At 44.0% G+C, this 20,526-nt stretch overlaps 1 protein-coding gene across 1 annotated transcript; it reads left to right on the plus strand.

Annotated features, from left to right (window-relative positions):
* Positions 1 to 618: 618 nt before the first annotated feature.
* LOC115589708 (carboxypeptidase Z) lies at positions 619 to 10,956 on the plus strand. The gene is made up of 11 exons (XM_030430801.1): positions 619 to 1,496; positions 1,917 to 1,946; positions 3,170 to 3,544; positions 6,545 to 6,772; positions 6,846 to 7,072; positions 7,486 to 7,647; positions 7,772 to 7,930; positions 8,634 to 8,769; positions 8,912 to 9,051; positions 9,370 to 9,469; positions 10,339 to 10,956. Exons 1-11 carry the CDS (start codon positions 1,415 to 1,417, stop codon positions 10,695 to 10,697), a joined length of 1,998 nt encoding a protein of 665 aa, XP_030286661.1. The 5' UTR covers positions 619 to 1,414; the 3' UTR covers positions 10,698 to 10,956.
* Positions 10,957 to 20,526: the final 9,570 nt, after the last annotated feature.

The following is a 20,526-nucleotide window of genomic DNA, read 5'->3' on the forward strand; positions in this document are numbered from 1 at the left end:
AAGTGCTTCTGTCTGCACACATCCAATAAGGTGTCATCTCTCCCACAGGCCCTCGTGTCCATTCACTTTATTTCCCTGCCGTGCAATAATCCGCATAATTCATATTCCCGATTAAGCGGCCACATGCAGCAGTATCTCCACTTTTGTCGCGCTCACACCACCCTCGACCTGCTATAATCATTAAAGCCAGAGGACTCTCCATCCAGTGTTGAACCCGGGGGTCCAGCGCCCGCCAGCCTGAGTGATGAACAGCCAGGCTTCCCATCTAGTTCAGATCAGCTCTGAAGGGGAGAAGAACCTATAATTAGTGGGATGAGTAAAATAAGCTCCCTTAGAAAATGTGCCGTGTGTTATAGCCTACGTGTGGAACATGAGATTAGGCGGCAATCGTCGGTCCTGAAGCAAATGCTCATCCTCTGGAGACAGTCAGAGGGTTGACTCGGGCACAAACGTTCCTGGAGGAGCTGATGTTTTAAACTTGACTTCACACTCTCGTTTGCCGACTTCCCTCCTCATGAACTTCCATCCAACACTGTTAGACCTTTTTTTGGATAGGGATGCATTCAAATAAGAACCGCTGGACACGCCAGGTTTATTATTAAAGGAGCGCATATTTCTTTCTATTTTAATATCATGTTAAATATCTTACCATTAACTATTTATCGAGGTATAATCGTGACTTTCTTTGGCACAATCTTCGTACGAGACACAACAAAATATATAACACATTTCTGGACACTTTAACGGATAGAAACCCGGGTCTACTGCAGAGTCAGTGCAGATTGTACACATTGACATTGGATATTAGCTGCTTTTTAAGACGCGTTAGCACTTTATAATTAATTTGTAGGACGTTTGATGATGCATTCTATGTCGAGGAACAAAACGTGTAAATATCTTCAGCCTATGGTGACCACATACCGCATTTCCGGTGTTTTAAGGAAAACCAATTAAAAAACCTGTTGAATTTGAGACGTGCAACCGGAAGCGCTCAGATTCTAACTGATTTCAGGGTCTCAGGACTCATCACTGCACCACTCTGTAATAGGCTGGGTGAATATGGATCATTGGATCATGAGTCAGAACCCTCCTGGAACAAAACGAGTCAACTGCTGAACTCACAGCTGGTGTGGACGCGACAGAACCCTGCAGCTGGCGGGTCGCTCCACCTTAAGTCTCCTCACTGAGCGCCGTGCGCGTAAAACTCGCGCGTCCCCACTTCACCTCAGAGCCATTTCCTCCTGTAACTCGATCGTTAACCGTAATACGCCTAATAAAGCCGCTTTGAGGGGAGTTGAGAGGGAAACTTGTGCGGACGCGCTGGGGCAGATTGACGCACACGCCCTCTGGCTGCGTGCGTGCGGTGCCACATCGAACCGGATCACAGAGTGAAAGCTGCGGGAAGACGAGCATCATGCTGCTGCCGCTGCTGCTGCTGCTGCAGTTGTTGGTCCCTGTGTCGGCGGCTCCTCCGCGGTGCCACCCAGGATTCAGAGGTAAACTTTCTCAGCTGTGTGACAGTATGAACTTTAGACCTGCTGCATGAACTGGACATGGCATATCTCCATGTGCAGCTGGACCCAGAGGCTGACTTTAGGGAAGTTAAACTCATGAAAAGTGTGTGTTGTCTGTAAATTGTAGAAACTTTAACCAGAGAATGGTTGTGAGTATGATGAGATGCTGCTCCTGTAACTTTCCAGAATGTGTTCATGCTCCGGATGAAAGTGTTTTTCTTCAGCCCTCTCATGTCTCCCTGACACTCTGTAGACATTTTAGAAAAGCTGCTCCTGAAGCAGAACCAGAGGTGGATCAAGCAGAATACTTTGTAGGCCACATTTGAGGCTGTTAACAGAACCCACTCTGCCATCTAGTGTCTGCCACCGTGTCGGCTAATGACGCGCTGCTGTGTCTTACAGGACTGTGCAAGCCCATAGTGGAGGAGAAACGTAAGTACCCCTGGCCCTAGAGTCAGACTTCCTGCATGTTGCAGCAGCCTCTCCTCTGTCAACTGGTAAACTCATCAGCTGTAGCTTCTCCTCCACTCTATTAACCGGAGAGAAAAAAAACACCCCGGACTCGTCAGTGTTTTTCACCGTTACGTCCCCGAGGAGTTGAATGGAGTCAGTGTTCTTAATAACAAAAAGGATGAGATCATAAGTCACGCTGGGTGGAGCCTTAATGGAATCTGGCCCCGAAAGCCATAAGACCATCATGTGTATTTTTAGATGAGCAATGGCACTATGAAATATTCAAATTCTAATTTCCAGAGATAATAGAAATGTTTGGAGCTCCATGATTGAAGACAGCACAGTGAGGCTCGTGATTAAGTGTGTGACACATGTCCCGATCCCTCAGCATGACACACTGACGCGGCCGGATTACTGTCGGCTGCCGGGCTGGCTGTGTTCCATACCGTTCTTGTTTCATCTCCGCTGTCGATTGGTCTGATTAGCAGGGCTGCAGCCAACCATTGTCTGTAACTGTTGATCATCTTCTTGGTTAAGTGTCCAAAAAGTTAGATAAACGTTCATCTTGTTTCAAGGCAACAAACCCAAACTGCTTTTTTTGTCCAACTCACAGTCCAAAACACAAAGATTCTTCATTTACTGTCGTGAACAAAGAATACATGGCAGCAAATGTCCATTTAAGAAGGCGGATCACACAAATATTTGACATATATGCTTAAAAAAATGACTGAAATACTTCTTAAACTTGTTGGCAGATAATTTCCTTTCGATGGATTAATCGATGAATAATTGTTGCTGCTCTACTGAGTAATCCTTTAAAGGAGCCAGCTCTGTCTGACACACTCTGTTAGCTCCTGTCTCTTTAACAAGATGAATACTCAGTCTGCTCTGATTGGTCAGCTCACACACGCCTGAGCCAGCGCTGCTCAAAACTACACAGCGACTAGCCGCTTGACGTAAATGATGCAAATGTTTGACGTGGTGATGTAGCGCGATGTCACAAAGTCGCAGAATTAAAAGGCGGGACTCCAGACGAGGCGTTTCAGGAGCAGTGTTTTCTGTGGGAGGGAAGAGCTTCTGTTGGCGCCGACCTTAGAATAATAACTGTCAAGATCTTGTAAGAACGCAAACACTTCCAGAATAATCGGTCCACTTTAATGTTCAGCGCTCCTGATCTGTCTGAGATTCTTTATCTGCCTCAGCCAAATGCACCGATGTGCTGCTGTCCTACTGCGACGACATGTCCTACACTCAGACCATGTTCCCCAACATCCTCGGCCACAAGACCCGCGAAGAGGCCGAAGCGGGCGCCGAGTACCTCCTGCTGAGCGTGGTGGAGTCTCTGCTCGGGGGGGAGTGCAACCCTGAAATCCGCATGCTGGGCTGCTCCGTGTTGGCGCCGCGCTGCGAGCGGGAGGCGGTGCTGAAGCCCTGTCGCACCACCTGCGAGGCCATGCGCAAGAAGTGCAGCCACGCCTTTGACAGGATCGAGATGGCCTGGCCCTACTTCCTGGACTGTGATCGCTTCTTTGTCAGTGAGGAGGAGGGATGTTACGACCCGCTGGAGGGCCTCCAAGGTGAGAAAACGGCGAACTATCTCTGGTATTTTGTCCTGAGTGACCTGAAATGATCATATTTAAAATTGTTCACGTTCACCTTCTTGTTCCCTGCAGGAGAAACACAATCCTTTGTGTTTCATGGAGCATGTTTTACTCCTCAGCAGGCATCTGGTTTGCACGCTTGCTCATGTGGCTCACCTCAAATAAAGTCCGACTGGAACGCCTTTATTTCACCACATAAACCTGCACCAACGTTGCATTCTGTGGCCGCTTCCCACGTGTTTTCATCAGCAGGCTCTGGTTATGAGCAGCCTTCGTGCACCACAAAAAGACAAACAAAGTCCGTCAGAGTTTGCTAAGAACACTTAAATTCTTGAAGTCAGAAATAACAAAGGAGATCATGTGTGAGCCATATGAGAGCAGGAGCAGCAGGAGCTCCTGCAGGACAGAATGAACTGATTTGAGCGCTCGTAACGTAATTTTTCACATTCGTGTCCAGTAAAAATGTTCATAAAAGTCTTAAAGTTAACCCATGAAATGTAACGCAACGTCTCGTCCTGCTCTCCGGCGCTGCGTCTTGCAAAGCGTTTCCTGTTGCGTGGAGTTGTGTTCAGATGTCTGGCAGCAGGTTGAGAGTTGTGTAATTATTTCCATATCCATGTTAATTTCTGGCCGATGCTCTTGTTTTGGTATCATGTGACCTCAGGCTCGCCTCGCAGTAATTGCTCCGCTATTTCAGGCGTGTTAGTGAAAAGTGGGTGAGACCTCTCGCCTCACTTTATGTAAATGTTGTCATTCTGAAAGATTACGACACAGCTCGGCTCCAGCAGCAGGACTGGGGGCCAGGACCAAGACCAGTGAAATGCTAGTGCGACACTGTGTAGCAGCCTGTCGATTAATATCAGTTTGTTAGAAACCATCATCATTGCCTTATTGATTAATAATCAGCAACTATTTTTCATCGTCCAAGTTGTTTTTTGAGCAAAGTGCCAAAGATTCTGTGGTTCCAGCTCCTGAAACGAGGGGCAGCTTTACTTTGTCTCACATGAAACTCAGCTGAACATCTAGCGGCCTCACAGCCTGCAGTTTAAACATCAGCACGGTGTCCAGGATGTTGTCATTGTCATTTTTCATTTTATTTAAAATAATCATTTGTTGCCGGCCTCGTCTGGTTATTAGTGGAACGTTCCCTGTGACATCATCAGATGTTTAATGTTGTTGTATTTTAGCATTTTGATCCGAATTGTTTTTTAAAGTGTATGTCCTGCTTCGTTTTAAAGGGATATTCCGGTGTAAATTTAATCCATGGTCTAACACACCGTGAAACTGTGTTAGACTCCCCCTCGAGAGATCAAGTTAGCAGACCGCTAATTTACGGAGTTTTATCAACCTCAGAAACGACCGCACGACAACAATACACTGCAGTAAATGGATCCAAATATAAACCGCCACCAAAAGCCACAAATGATGCTCAGAACAGCACCAAACTTCAGCAACAGTACAAATAGGGTCTCAGCACATAGTCCGGGGCATCTAACCTCCGCTAGCTTAGCTGGATTTCTACTGAAAAGCTGACTAAATTTACCACTCTTCTGCAGCAGCTTCCTGTTGACGGGAAGTCCCGACGAGTCGATTACCAAGTGCAGTAGAGTTCCGCGGCTCATGGATGAAAATGTATGATTATGACTCCATGGAAAAGCAATCAAAGTTCATATGTGTCTTACCTGCCAGTTTATAACAGTTATTATCGAGACCGGACAGGGAAAAGAACAGAATTGAGCATTTCTAACCGCACTCGGTAAGCGTCGGGACTTCCCCGACCCGGAAGCTGATGGAGGAGAGTTGAAATCTGTTTTTAGCTTCACAATAGAAATCCAACTAAGCTAGCGGAGGTTAGATGCCCCGGACTATGTGCTGAGACACTATTTGTACTGTTGCTGAAGTTTGGTGCTGTTCTGAGCATTATTTGTGGCTTTTTGGTGGCGGTTTATATTTGGATCCATTTACTGCAGTGTATTGTTGTCGTGCGGTCGTTTCTGAGGTTGATAAAACTCCGTAAATTAGCGGTCTGCTAACTTGACCTCTCGAGAGGGAGTCTAACACAGTTTCACAGTGTGTTAGACCATGGATTAAACTTACACCGGAATATCCCTTTAAGCATGTCGCAAATAAGTAAAGCAGTATTACAGACACAGAATTATCAACCGACTCTGCAGCTCTGTGAGGCATTTTAGCCACTTTAAGCTCATTGTTTTGCTTTTAAGGCCCTCGGCTTTAATCTTTTGGTTCATCAGCTTTGTCTCATGCCAAGCAACAGGTGACACAGTTTAACAACTAGCTGTATACGTTTTAACACCTGGTCGATAACTTCAGAGGGTTTACCAACTGATGAGTTGGTGGAGACCGAAAAAAGAGCTAAAAGAGAGTCAAAGACCGACCTACAAACCTGAAAGTTAACGCGTCTGCTTGATGTGAACCAGACAACTGTTTCACATACGCCATGACAACTTTATGAGGTGATGGCTTTTTATTCCGTTGCCAAAAGATCCATTAATGCTGCTTGAATATGCATTGGAAATCTATAAACAAACCGAAACAGGGATGGAACTGTTCCCCTCACGGTCGTGCCTCCACACATGAGGGCACACTCTGCAGACATCCAACAGTTAAACCTGTGGTGAGAGTTTTGACGGATACACTCGTCTGTGGGGAAGATTGAATGTGTTCTTCCGAGGTTTTGGAGCTATTATCAGTCTCTATAAGTGTGAATATGAAAATAAGGGCAGATGGTTTTAACGTGTCAGCTGAAATAAGCACATCAGGCTCTTCGGAGCCACATGGACTTTCCACCCTCTCTCTCTGGTCTCTGCTGTACATACCACACTCCTCAAACAGCCTTTTTATAGCCTGGCAGCGCGACAAGAATGAAGACGGACGCGTTGTGTGATGGATCTAAAACGTCAGATCTTAAAGCACATTGATCCAAGCCGATAAATCCTGCTGCGCTTGTCCTTACAGCGGAGCAGAACGAGGAGGCCATTGACAGCATGGAGATGCCTCCTCCCGAGGAGCCCGCCACCACGCCACAGTTCAGCTATCACTCCAACGCTCAGATGAACGACATCTTGAAGAAAGTCGAGGAACGCTGCTCCGACATAGCGAGGACCTACAGCATCGGCCGCAGCATGGAGGGCCGGGAGCTGCTCGTCATCGAGTTCTCAAACAACCCCGGGCGACACGAGCTGCGTAAGTAAAGTCTGAAGTCTTTTTCGTCACGGAGGAAGTCTGACCTCTTAACTCTAAATGTGACCCTGTGCAGTCGAGCCCGAGGTGAAATACGTCGGCAACATGCACGGAAACGAAGTCCTGGGCCGCCAGCTGCTGATCTACCTGTCGCAGTACCTGTGCTCAGAGTACCTGCTGGGGAACGAGCGCATCCAGACCCTCGTCAACACCACCCGCATCCACATCCTGCCCTCCATGAACCCTGACGGGTACGAGGTGGCTGTGGCTGGAGCCCAGGACACTAACGATGACGAGGACAGGGTCAGTTCTCCACCGGGACATACGTTCAATGCTGTGCAGTTTTTGTTGGAAAACCAATCTAATATTTTAATAATCCACACGTTAAATGTTACAGTCAGCTCGTCGTCATCAAGCCTGATCACGAGACATTCATTAGAATCAGGGGTGTTGGAGCAGGAAAACACTTCAAATAATATAATTACACAATACCAATAACAGTCCATGAAACACGTTACTACCCAACCCTGTCTATCATGTTATTATCACATTTATGTATCTTTCACTAGTTCTGTTGAATGAATGAGAAGATAATAGGTAGATATGGCTGCAATAAAAACACGTAGAACAGATCAGATCATTGATCGGCATTTCACCTGTCATTTACATCATAAACACAAACCCTAACCCAAAACACAATCATGTAAATCCCACAGGGCGGCAGACATGACTCCTGGAACATCGGCCGAAACAACGCTCAGAACATCGACCTGAACAGAAACTTCCCCGATCTCACGTCAGTCATTTACAACCGGCGCAGGATGAAGGGCTACCGCACCGACCACGTCCCAATCCCAGACTATTACTGGTTTGGTAAGGTACAGTATGAATCCTTCTCCATATGTGTCGTGTCACTGAATCACAGTCCACAGCCTCATGGATGCTGCTGCTGACGAGCCACTTTAAATGTAGCGCTTCGTGTCTCGGTTTCGAACGATGCAGGTTGCACCGGAGACTTACGCCGTCATGAAATGGATCCGCTCCATCCCGTTTGTGCTCTCCGCTAACTTCCACGGTGGAGACCTGGTGGCGGTCTACCCCTACGATCTGTCCAAACACCCGCTGCAGAGCACCATGTTCTCTCCGACACCGGACGACCAGGTGAGCCGGATCCTTCAGACGCCTCCAGAACAGATCAGTATCCACCAGTGGCGTGCGCAGACTTTTTGAAGGACAGGGGCGAAAAAAAGGGCACTTTAGCACGCGTTTTGGCTCCCAAGAGGACAATTTAGCACGCGTTTTTGCTCCCAAGAGGGCACTTTAGCATGTGTTTTGGCTCCCAAGAGAGCACTTTAGCAGGTGTTTTGGCTCCCAAGAGGACAATTTAGCACGCGTTTTTGCTCCCAAGAGGGCACTTTAGCGCGTGTTTTGGCTCCCAAGAGGGCAGTTTATCATGTTTTAACCAGCCAAGGGGGCAGTTTAGTGTGTTTTGCCAACCAAGAGGGCACTTTGGCATGCTTTTTTGGCTCTCAGGAGGGCACTTTAGCGCGCGTTTTGGCTCTCAGGAGGGCACTTTAGCACACGTTTTTCAACAATTGGGGGGCAGGGGGGGCCAGTCGTCCCCCCTTGTGGCCCAATTGTTGAAAAACGCGTGCTAAAGTGCCCTCCTGAGAGCCAAAACGCGTGCTAAAGTGCCCTCCTGAGAGCCAAAAAAGCATGCCAAAGTGCCCTCTTGGTTGGCTTGTGCACATCACTGGTATCCACTGTGCTCCTTTATTTGGACATCATTTAAAACTTGAATTCATGTATATGTTCTTTTCTGTAAGGTGACAAAAATAACCCTTGCTTTTTTTTGATCATGTAGGTGTTCAAGCTTCTTGCGAGAACATACGCGAATGCCCATGAGACCATGTCCTATGAGAGCGCCCAGTGTGGAACCTCTCGCGCCCACAGTCAGAAGGGAATCATTAACGGGGCGCAGTGGTCCAGCTTCGCAGGAAGTGAGTTGCAAACATCATTCCTCAAAGTCCAACAGTGGATGTTTGATATGAGATGTCAGATTGAGCCACCAGAGGTCGCTGTAAGACCAGAGGCTGATGGTTGGATCTCTGGGTGAAGCTGTTGTGTTCTGTCTCCCTTCAGGCATGATGGACTTCAACTATCTCCACACCAACTGCTTCGAGGTGACGGTGGAGCTGGGCTGCGATAAATTCCCTCCCGAAGAGGAGTTGTTTCTCGCCTGGCACGAGAACCACGAGGCTTTGATCGCGTTTATTGAAGCAGTAAGAGCATTGTTGACACTGTGGCGTTTAGCTGAGGGATGTACTGATCCGACTGAGCTGGGATCCAACACCATCTTCAGAACACATCATTTCTTAATTAAACTGTTAGCGAAAGCCATTAGCCGCCATTTATGTAGAGCCATGCCTCCGCTGTAAGAATGCTTTGAACTTGAACGATTTCCTAGAATAATGGCTGCTGGGGAGTATTGAGAGAAACAAAGAGATTTGGCAGCACAAAGCAGCAGAATCAAGAGGTGTTCAGAGCTCTGAGTGGATGATCGGTTATTCTTTGTAAGCGACCCGTCTTGTGCTCCTCAGGCCCATCGAGGGATCAAAGGCATCGTGAAAGACGAGGAGGGAAACGGAATCAAAGACGCGCGGATATCGGTCAAAGGAATACAGCACGACGTCACCACAGGTAATCGTAAAACAAATATTCATATTCATCAGAATGAACATCAGCTGCTGCTGAAACCACAGATGAGTTCTTGTTCTGTGTTGTGCGACATCAGCCGAAGCTTTGTTGCTCGTGGCCAACGTCGTGACACATTTTGTTCCATTAAGTGGCTCCATTCATTCATCACTCTGTTACATTAGGGTTAGGGTTACTTCTTGTGAGATATAAAGTCGTGTATAAACTCATGGTCGGTTAGAAACCAGTGAGTCCTGCTGTACAGTTTCCATAATTTCTATGTTGCGTGACATCAGAGAGTTCCCGTAATTACCAGTTTCTGACAACAAGTCCAACAAGTGAACTCATTTTTCTGGAAATTTTGATCCGTCTGACTCAAAAATGCCATCTCTATTATCCAAATATGCCAAGGATGCTGTATGAATCTTCCTGACCTGTGTAGAGAATAAAGTCTAAATTTAAGTCTAACCATGAGCCGATAAGTCGCTTTTCAAGCAAACACGTCATATCTTCGCTGCTTCCAGCTTCTTAAACAGCAGGATTTGCCGTTTCTCTTTGTCATGTATGAGAGTAAATGAAGAGTCTTTTGGATTTTGGCCTGTTGGTTAGACAAAAAGCATCATGAGGTCGTGACTTCAGACTCTGGGAAATTGTGACAGACTGAACAATGAATTGATTTATGATTTTGACTGGGCGGATTCATTGAGAATTGATGAACGAATAACTGTCGTCTTTTAGTTCCATGCCTTCCATCTCGTATCAGAGGCTTTTCCGCGTTTGTAAACTAGTTAAGAAAACAAACAAACAAACAAACAAACAAACAAACTGGTCAATCATAACTGAACGCTCCGCCTCCTTCTCCCCCTCCTGGCCAGCTGAAAATGGAGAGTACTGGCGCCTCCTCACCCCGGGCATCCACATCGTGATGGCCTCGGCCCCGGGCTACACCAGAGCCGTGAAGAAAGTCCACCTGCCTGCTCGCCTGCCCACGGCGGGCCGGGTGGACTTTGTCCTGCAGAAAGCCGCTCCCCAGCCCGACGTGCAGGAGGAGGACGACACCATCCCGTCTTTGGGCTCCTACGACCGCTTCGACCCTTACAACCAGTACGAGCGCTACACCCTGATGGCAGATCTGAGCCGGAACCGCGAGGAGAGAGCAGAGAAGCCCTGGTGGTGGAACTACTTTGTCCTGCCCGGAGGACCGGCACCGACCTGGCTGCTCAAACAATATTAGAGCTTTCATGAGGAGGATTATAATCTCTCTCAAACTGAGCTTTCATGTAACGAATGTGCTGCAGAGTGTCAAAGCTAGCTGGCTGGCCTTCATGCAAGCTTTCATCCAAACTTGAAAATATAGCGTAAGCACCTTTTATAAGCTTTTGCCTTGATGATAACATAACTTCTATTCATGACCACGATGAGATTTATTAAAAAAAATACTTTTATATCATTTTTACAGCAGAAATAAAGAGCTTTATATGTGTCAACAGTCACAATGTGAGTGTATCGTTGTACCAATCACACCAGTAATGATGTTTGAACAGCAACACCTGAACACAACTTAAAACAAACATGTTGAGAAAGATAATTCACTTAGTTCTCACTCTGACTCACACGTCTTAGTTCAGTTGTGATATTTTGGGTGGTAATGAAGCCAGGCGGCCACTAGGAGGCAGGCTGAGTCAACTTCTGCTCCAAGTCACTCCAAACCATGTGGTCTGCTCCTCTTCTGCACACAGCACGGTTTGTATCAGAAGAAGAAACAGTCGCGTGATCTAAACTGAGTCACAGTTTTGTTGGATTGGAAAACTCCTGATTTGTCTTTAAAGGAGCACTATGTAGTTTTTTGGGGAAATCATATTTAATCCGAAGAGAAAGATTTATTTTACGCCTAAACTAACTAAACAAAATGTTTGTCTTAATGAATGAATAAACTGAGTAAACAAACTGTCCTGAAACACAGTTTCATACTGTTATACTTTGTTTACATGTGGCGGACCCTGCCACCTTTCTACCCTCAAACAGTGTTCGGGGACTTTATTTTCCTCTGAGAACAGCTTGTTTATTCAGTTATGGAAAAAAAAAAATCATGATTATAAATAAAACCTCTCTGAGTTTCTGCATTTCTTTTCTAAAACTACGTAGTGTCCCTTTAAGCTGCCAGTCTCAGCTTCATTAATGCACAATAATGCACGTTTTAAACTGAATGTATTACAATAAGTAACACAAGTTGATTAGGATATTTGAGAAATTACTTAAGTATCTTCAGCTGCAGTGTTTCTCAGTGTTCTTAACCCAAGTTATGACTCTCAGAGTATAAGTAGCTCCACCAAAGAGTGATCGTCTTTTCTCTAAATCTTTAAAAAAAATCTGTTAGATCCAATTCTTCCATAAAAAGCATACAAATGTTATTAAAAAAAATATATATATATAGAGAGAGAGAGTTTTGAGTAAGAGATGTTTGGTCCTGTGTTCTGTCTTTTCATCTGGGTCCCGACCACCAGGTTGAGAACCAGCGATCTACAGTAAACGACATACTTTCAAAACTCTCTTTCAAGCATTCAGCGTGATCCCTTCATGACCTGCCAAATCCAGGACGATCCCTGAAACCTCTGACAGTATATAATTACATATCCGTATCCCACACACCTGAGCAGGAAGGATGTTGTGTCAACTTAAACCTAATTTCTGTTTGTGTATACTACTGAATGTGACTTTTACGGCGCGGCTAATCTACATCTTTACTACTTCCTACTGCGGAGAGCTCGTCGGGCGTGCTGTGACACGTACAGTGTGTTTGTAGCCTTAAAACCATGCAACCTATGCAATAACACACACAGAAGGAAGGAATTAAGTAAACACCGGGATATAATGTGTGATTCAAAGTGGAGGCACTCGCTCCAAAAAAAAGCCTTTGCAGTAGAAAAACTCAGTTCAGCAGCCAAAGGGTGAATGAGGTGAAACTGTTTGACAAAAATGAGACTATAAGAGAGAATCCGTGAAGAACTGAGTCAAATTGTCACATATAGTTTAAAAAAATGACCACCACAACGCACATATTCACCTTTAAAAAAAGCAGCAAATGGACACACCACAATAAAAAGCAGTACAAAATGGACTAAAGCACACAAGAGCGCTGCAAGCCTCGGGGTCCGCTGTGGTCCCAAATCTTGTACACAAAACAGCTCTTAAGAATTTTTATGTAAGGTCATGAAAGAAGCATGGGAAAAGCAAATTACCCCCGCATAAAGGTCGAGGAATACTATTAGAGAATCATGGAGAACAGTCTGCTTAGTGAACCAGTTGACCCATGACAAGTCAGTGAAAAAAGCACCCGGCTTCTCAGGGGATTTACAAAACACAAACACATGATCTGGCACCAAACTCAGTCAGATCTCGGAAATACTGTGCATTGTACCAGCGATGTGGAGAGCTTCAGATGGCATCAACATATGTTGTTCCAGGAATGTTTCTAATATTGAAGATCTCCCTCGCAGCTATGGAGTAATCGGAGTAGAGTGGTGGTTTGAAATGTCAACGTGAAATATAAAGTCTCCTGTACTGATGCTCAGATGTAAACATGAGCTGCGGTCTTCTTCAAGAAGGCGGCCCGGTGGTGGAGCTACAGGTAGAACACAAAGTTCACGTACTTGGTGTTTCCAAAAACCTTCACCCTCATTTTGTGTCCGTCCTTAGCTGACGGTGTTGTTTGGTTATTATGTTGTTGTCATCATGTGACCAAAGGGTGGGATTTTGGCATCAGACAGTTATGAGACAACTGGTCCCTGACATGTTAAAGGCCCTGCAATCCTCCCCTCCTCCTCCTCCTCCTCCTCCTCCTCATATCTCTTTAAATAATCTTTGTTTCTGTCTGTGGTAATTGTGTCTGGTGTGTCTCTTTGTAGTTGTTTGTATCTCTTTTTAGTTGTGTTGTGTCTGGTTGTAGTTGTCTGTGTCTCTTTTTAGTTGTGTTGTGTCTCTATCTAGTTGTGTTGTGTCTGTTGTAGTTGTTTGTGTCTCTTTGTTGTCATGTTGTGTCTGGTTGTAGTTGTTTGTGTGTATTTGTAGTCATTTAGTGTCCGGTTGTGTAGTTGTTTGTGTCTATTTGTAGTCATTTTGTGTCCGGTTGTAGTTGTGTTGTGTCCATTTGTAGTCATTTTGTGTCTATTTGTAGTCATTTTATGTCTGACCATATTTGTTTGTGTCTCTTTGTAGTCATTTTGTGTCTGTTTGTAGTTTAGTTGTGTCTATTTGTAGATGTGTTGTGTCTATTTGTAGTCATTTTTTGTCTGGTTGTAGTTATTTGTGTCTATTTGTAGTCATTTTGTGTCTGGTTGTAGTTGTGTTGTGTCTATTTGTAGTCATTTTTTGTCTGGTTGTAGTTATTTGTGTCTATTTGTAGTCATTTTGTGTCTGGTTGTAGTTGTGTTGTGTCCATTTGTAGTCATTTTGTGTCTATTTGTAGTCATTTTGTGTCTGGCCATATTTGTTTGTGTCTCTTTGTAGTCATTTATGTCTATTTGTAGTCATTTTGTGTCTGTTTGTAGTTGTGTTGTGTCTATTTGTAGTCATTTTGTGTCTGTTTGTAGTTGTGTTGTGTCTATTTGTAGTCATTTTGTGTCTGGTTGTAGTTTTTTATGTCTCTTTTTAGTTGTGTTGTGTCTTTTTGTAGTTATTTGTGTCCCTCTGTGATCATTTTGTGTCTGGTTGTAGTGGTTTGTGTCTCTTTTTAGTTGTGTTGTGTCTGTTTGTAGTTATTTGTGTCCCTCTGTGATCATTTTGTGTCTGGTTGTAGTGGTTTGTGTCTCTTTTTAGTTGTGTTGTGTCTGTTTGTAGTTATTTGTGTCCCTTTGTGGTCATTTTGTGTGCCATGTAATCGTATGTTTGACTTGCACTGTGAAATGTGTAACAGTCACTTCAAATAGAGGCTCTGGCCCCCGGGGACCCCCTGAAAGTCTTGTGGTCCTGGGCCTTTGCCCAGTTGATCCTTCAGTAATCCAACCACGGAGCATGACAGCAAAGAAACTCCATCCATGGAGGAAGGACACAAGCGACAGATACTCAGATCTCACTCATGTGTGATGATCAGTTCAGAAGTCCCAACTGTAGAGGGAGTGGTCACACGATGTACAAACTAGATTTACTCATGATTTAAAAAAGCTATTTCAGTTTGCTTATATATTAAAAATTCTCTCAGGAATCAAATTAATTTATGATGAGCTGTCAAAAGGTGTGAGCATCAATCTGTCCTGAAGGGATCCATAAGATCTTCCAATTGTACATGGAGTGCATGTCTAAAGATATCAGGTAGTGAAATGTCATTTCATATTATTCACCGTCTGGAAGAATCTGTGCGATTTTTCGTGAAGCCCTATGTATTTTGGGCGCAGACACAGTAATTGTCTCTGTCAGTTTGCTAAGGAAAGGTTGCTCCGTCGCACCACAAATTAACCTTTTATAGGAATGTTGAAAGTTGACGTTAATGCCACCGCAATCCCTCCCACAGCCTGAACGGAGTGAAGAGCCTGAAGTCCAAACCAAACCAAACACTGTGTCAAACAATGTGCCCGTCTCTGGATGTCTGAGGGAGTGGCTGCTTTTGCTCGTCACATGTTTTTTCGCACACATGCGACAGTCCCATGTAGGACTGACCCTGTTTGCTTTATGTGGGACCGGTTCCTCGAGCCGCCCATGTCAGGTGGGGTGCTGGGTCACCAATTACTTGGTGAGGCTGAGAAAGTAGCATAGAGCTGCCCCGAGCTGCCATGTTGTATTAGCATCATGCTGCTGGCAAGTAGGTAAGTGAACGCCTCATTTCAGTTCAGTGAAGCTGCTCTCTGTTCTCAAAGGAGCTTTAATACGCTTATGTCCCGACTCAAGATCAGTTTGTAACTATGACTATTTATGAACGCTCGGTCCACCATGTGAATTCAGTGCTGCCAGATGCCACCGTCACCGTGAGGGAGTTACTTTCATTTCATGCATTCTTTAATATTCTCATGAACTATTTGTGGTATACAACATATGGGCTAAAATGTACGAAGCTGCCAGGTTTGAATATTTTGCATTATTTCCAATAGTTGTTAATGAAATGTGTGCAAATGAGTTTAAATGACATGAGAAGAAAAGCAACAGAAGGAGACAAAGAAGAAAGATGAAAGATGCTTTTAAAGGATAGGAATATTATTATATATGTACATATACAGACATACATACATACATATACATATCAAAATACCATGGTTGGTCAGGACGGATGGAGGAATATGCTTGGATATTTTACTGTATGAGCATTTGCAGTGATTACAGGCAATTCAGGTTGAAAGTATGACATTTAGAATAAACAGCTGAAAGTATTAGATAAATGAATATATACATTATGAATAAGATATGTGCAGTATACAGTTGTACGAATACTAATACAGCGTAGGAGAGGTATAATATATGCAGTCTGGGCAGTAGTATTAGAATGAGTCTGGTGTGACAAACACTGACAGCTCAGCCAATGAAAAAGGAATTAATATAAGAGGAAGAATAACTTGTGTACTCTCAGTCGTCACACATTACTTCTGTACCTTTGTGGATGTAACTATATTCTCTTCTTACAATCCTTCCAGGGGAGATTCACTGGCCGCTGCCAAACTCCCAAAACTGCAAAAAAAAAAAAAAAACCCCACAGCACTTTATTCCCTAATAATGGCTCAATGTCAAGTCCAATTCAGTCTGCTTGTTAAGCGGCAGCAATTACCGAATCGTACATGTGCAGACAACTCCTCCGGTGGGTGATAATAAGCTACTTTCTTTGTTACAGACCCTGAACAAACTCGGGGGGGAACACGTGAAGCAGAGATAATGCGACCAGTCGAGCGTGAGTGTATACAAAACCCCACCAATCGTTCCTGTAGAAAACCCCTCAGCTATGACAAAAGCAGGTCCAACTGGGTTAAGGTGATTCCACTTTAATAGTGCTGGGATCCCGGACCACGACAGAATGTAACAATAGAAAATACAGCTGCTCGTTTGTGTAAAAGTCACTTCCTTTTGAGAGAGGAGGCTGCATCCAGGTTCAGTGACTACTAGAGTTGATGAACCTGGGAGGTATGTTGAGAGTTTCTTTGTTGCGTCTTTCTGTTGGTATATTTGGGGTTTTTCCTTCAGCGTGACGGTCAGAGGTCAGTTTACAACAAGGCCACACAGGCTTAAGTCTGACCCGTGGGCTCGGATAAAGAATCGTGTTTGTTGCCATGTTCCTCCTCAGTTTGATTGTGTTCATTTGTTGTCATTTACTGCTGCAACGCTCCGATACGCTCCTATTACGAAGGATCAGAGGGCAGATCTATATGGAGATGCCATCTGCTTGTTAAGTCCTTGTCAAGGCTCAGGACGGTGCCCAGCAGAGCAGCACAGCCTTTGATTTTTTACAAACTTTGGCGGTTGTCTTTGGTGGGAAAGTGTACACTCGTCATTCATCCATGTGTCACAGGATCTATGTTTAATGGTAGTTTTCGTCTCCAGCTCCAATCGCTGTGATGGAAATGTGACATCTGGGGGGACATGCTAATTCTTGCCCCTTCTCCAGCGCAATGCTACGAGGAGTGTTGACGTTTCAGCCGCTGGCGCTTCAATACGACATCTTTCAGTGGAACAAGACTGAAGAAAAAGATACGCGGACATCTCAAACGTAACACTGTCACTGCTTTCTGCGGTTTCCTGTTGTCCAGCGTGTTTGTGACGTTGAATGTGACACACCAGAAAGACGTGTCTACTGGGAAAAGAGTTGAACGCCTGTTGTACATTAAAAGAGCAGCGATTGAAGCTATATGCTATATCAGCATGCTAACGTGCAGACAATGTTAACATGCTGACGTTTAGCAGGTCTTATTTACCAGGCTCTCTCTCTTGGTTTGCCTGTTAGCGTGCTAAATTGCTAATACACACTAAACACTCAATTACAGTTGTGGCCATGTTCCTCTGACATCATGCTCAGGGTGGGAAGCTCAAGCTTAAGCCGTCGTCCTGTTGTGTTCCAGGTTTCAAGTCATTTATAAGGAGGAGACCTGACAAACAGTTAGCCTTGTTTTACTGTGCCTGGTTGATTTGCAACGCCAGAGACAACAGACAGTGAACATGTGGAGGGACATCAAGCCGTGTGTAAAGGTAAAACACTTTAGACAGCTACGTTAGCATTCAACCAACTCTGGGAGCATGCCTATGTTCCCACATTTCTAAGATTTTTTCCCCAAAATTAGGCCCTATGTTCCCAAATTTCCTTAGGGTTAGGGTTTCCCTTTACAACTAACCCTACCCCTAACCATTAAATAGAAGGGAAATGTAGGAACACAAGACCTTATTTTGAAAATGTCCTAGAAATGTGGGAACATAGGGCCTAATTTTAAGAAAATATTAGAAATGTGGGAACATAGGGCCTACTTTTATGAAAAATCTTAGAAATGTGGGAACATAGGGCCTAATTTTATGAAAAATCTTAGAAATGTGGGAACATAGGGCCTAATTTTAATAAAAAATCTTAGAAATGTAGGAACATAGGGCCTAATTTTATGAAAAATCTTAGAAATGTAGGAACATAGGGCCTAATTTTAAGAATAATCTAGGAAATGTGGGAACATAGGGCCTAATTTTATGAAAAATCTTAGAAATGTGGGAACATGAGACCTAATTTTCAGTGAAAAATAAAAAATCTTAGAAATGTGGGAGCATAGGGCTGGCCCCCAAACAAACTCCTAGCCAGCATAAACAGTAACGTTAGCCAGGAAGTGGTTGAATGCTAACGTCACTGCAAATCACAAATATCAACCTTGTTGTTGTCAAAGATTTTACACTATTAGGACCAACAACTACTACAGTGATAGGCCCGACAAACACTGGTTCCAGCATGGATAAAAAGTCATTGACATTCACAGTTAACTAAACACAATTACATGTGTATATATTGTATGGAAATATAGAGATTAAAAAATAAGTACACTTCACTTTCAGCCTCTTGTCAGCCAGATGCTCAGATTAGCTCAAATCATTCAACAAAGGGCCCGTGGAGCGACCTTACTCACATCTTTAAGGACCATCTGATCTTATTTATCATGTCATGAAATACCATGTGTCTTTTGCAAAGTTTCAAACTGGCCTGCCATCAGAAAAATGACTTTCTATTCAAACACAACATATGAGCGCAACTCAAAGAGTCGGTTGCATCAGATCAGGCGACTGCTCTGTACGTACAGCACTAAACATTTCCTTCTCCCCTGACTTTAGCTCACAGTGCTGTTACCGTAGTCAAAGTAGAGAAGATGATTTATTAGTGGTGGATAGTCCTGAGCCCATACAATGATTTATTGCCAGGTCAGAATTCACCGTGTTGTCTTATCTAATTCTCCTGGAGTGAACAGTACCGGAGCGAGTTCACGCAGCAGAGATGCACTCTGACAGGCCCTGAAACATAAGAGCCAGTGGTTCTGGACCCAACATGAATAATGCAGCTGAACAAAAACCCGATGATTTGTTTGACCGTCGGACATTTTCATGTCTGAATCTAGGAAGATGTGGGAACAACTGCAATATATACACATCCAGATATGAGCGCTAATGTCACAGAAGCAACAGAGTTTGAAATGACACTAAAGAAATCTGTGTTTGTTAACCTGTTTACACCTTGCTGGGCTCTATGCTATCCAGGAAGTAGCAGCTCTCCAGGAAGTTAATCAGTTCACTTCTTTGGGGTCTTACTGTGGGGCTGCCTGCACGTGTTTCATGACAGGAAAGACTGTGTGGTTACTTTCTAATTTGAAACCTGACCATGTTCCAGTATATGACGCCGGGAGTCAAGTGGGTTTGCACATGGGTCTGCAGTGTGTCACTTTGTCGTGGAGCTGTTGGGTGTCGATAACTTTGGTTTACACTGATACAGATCAGTGTTTTCTAAGGGAGTGAGCATCAAACAACATGTTGAACTCGCGTGGAGAGAAGATTCCCAGGCTGTGGGATGGATCAGATGTGAGGGTGTGTGTTCGGGTACTGACAGTACTTGGAGCTTTTCCAGTGTATGAATATATATATATTATATAAAAAAAGGTATTTCCTGCATGGAGTTAAATTGATTGTGTCAGAGAGTTTGAATATGTTGGCACATTAGCAGGTGTTGCATCACACTGCTTTCATATTGTGTTTCTTCTGGGCTCGGGGCGTCTGACTGTGAAATCAAACCGGATGTTCTTGTGTGCTCGTTTTTTTTTTTTATCATTGCGTCGTCTCAGGGATTGTCCAACACTTTTTTCCTCTTCTTACTCACCTGGTTTTTAGCTGACCTCACCTGTTAGTTGTCTGGGCGCAGGACAGTGTGAGGGCTGGTATGAGGACGGCATGTCAGTGACATCATTTTACCTGCAGAGGCATTTGTGGTGGGCTGATATTTCATATTGTACGTATTTTAAATATTTGTTTGTGGTCATTTACTCCTGTCTAAGAAAAAATGTGAAAACTTAAGACTTGATACACAAAAATATTTCCGACTGTAAGTAAAAATGATGAAACAAAGAAGTTGAAATAATGAGATGAATAATGAGTGTTGACTCTTCATATCAAATTGTGAACTTTATCTTGTTATGACTTACCATGTGATTTATTTTAGGTTAATGTCAGTGTTAATCAATACCTTGATGAACATCACATACTCTCCCTTCTGTCCTGACCTGAGAGGAAAGACTCTATCTCACTCATATTGACTGTCACTGACCGAACTGTTGGCTTTTACTTGTATAAACTAGAAAGACTGTTAACACAGTGAATGTTCAAATTTGTTCGCATTGATTTATCTGTAATTTTTGCTGGTTTTGAAGCACATCTTGGGTTTACATCACAACATCACCTCTGAGGGGCTGCCATTTCTATGCAGTACTTGACTTTGCATACAGCAGCTATTTAATGTCAGTGTTGCTAACACTAACTAGCTAACATTAACGTCGCTTGCATTAACGTTTCAAATGCTAGCTGATGTTAAAATTGCTAACACAAGTTAACGTTAATAACTCTAATGCTAGCAAGCTAATGTT

This window comes from Sparus aurata, chromosome 10, assembly GCF_900880675.1.
Source record: "Sparus aurata chromosome 10, fSpaAur1.1, whole genome shotgun sequence".
Lineage (NCBI taxonomy): Eukaryota > Metazoa > Chordata > Actinopteri > Spariformes > Sparidae > Sparus > Sparus aurata.

Excerpts from the sequence above, each read along its gene's own strand:
- LOC115589708 (XM_030430801.1), top strand. The coding sequence starts at position 1,415 with ATGCTGCTGCCGCTGCTGCTGCTGCTGCAGTTGTTGGTCCCTGTGTCG. Across the intron at positions 1,497-1,916 it reads GTGCCACCCAGGATTCAGAG|GACTGTGCAAGCCCATAGTG; the intron begins GTAAACTTTCTC and ends TGTGTCTTACAG. Across the intron at positions 7,931-8,633 it reads CTCCGACACCGGACGACCAG|GTGTTCAAGCTTCTTGCGAG; the intron begins GTGAGCCGGATC and ends TTGATCATGTAG.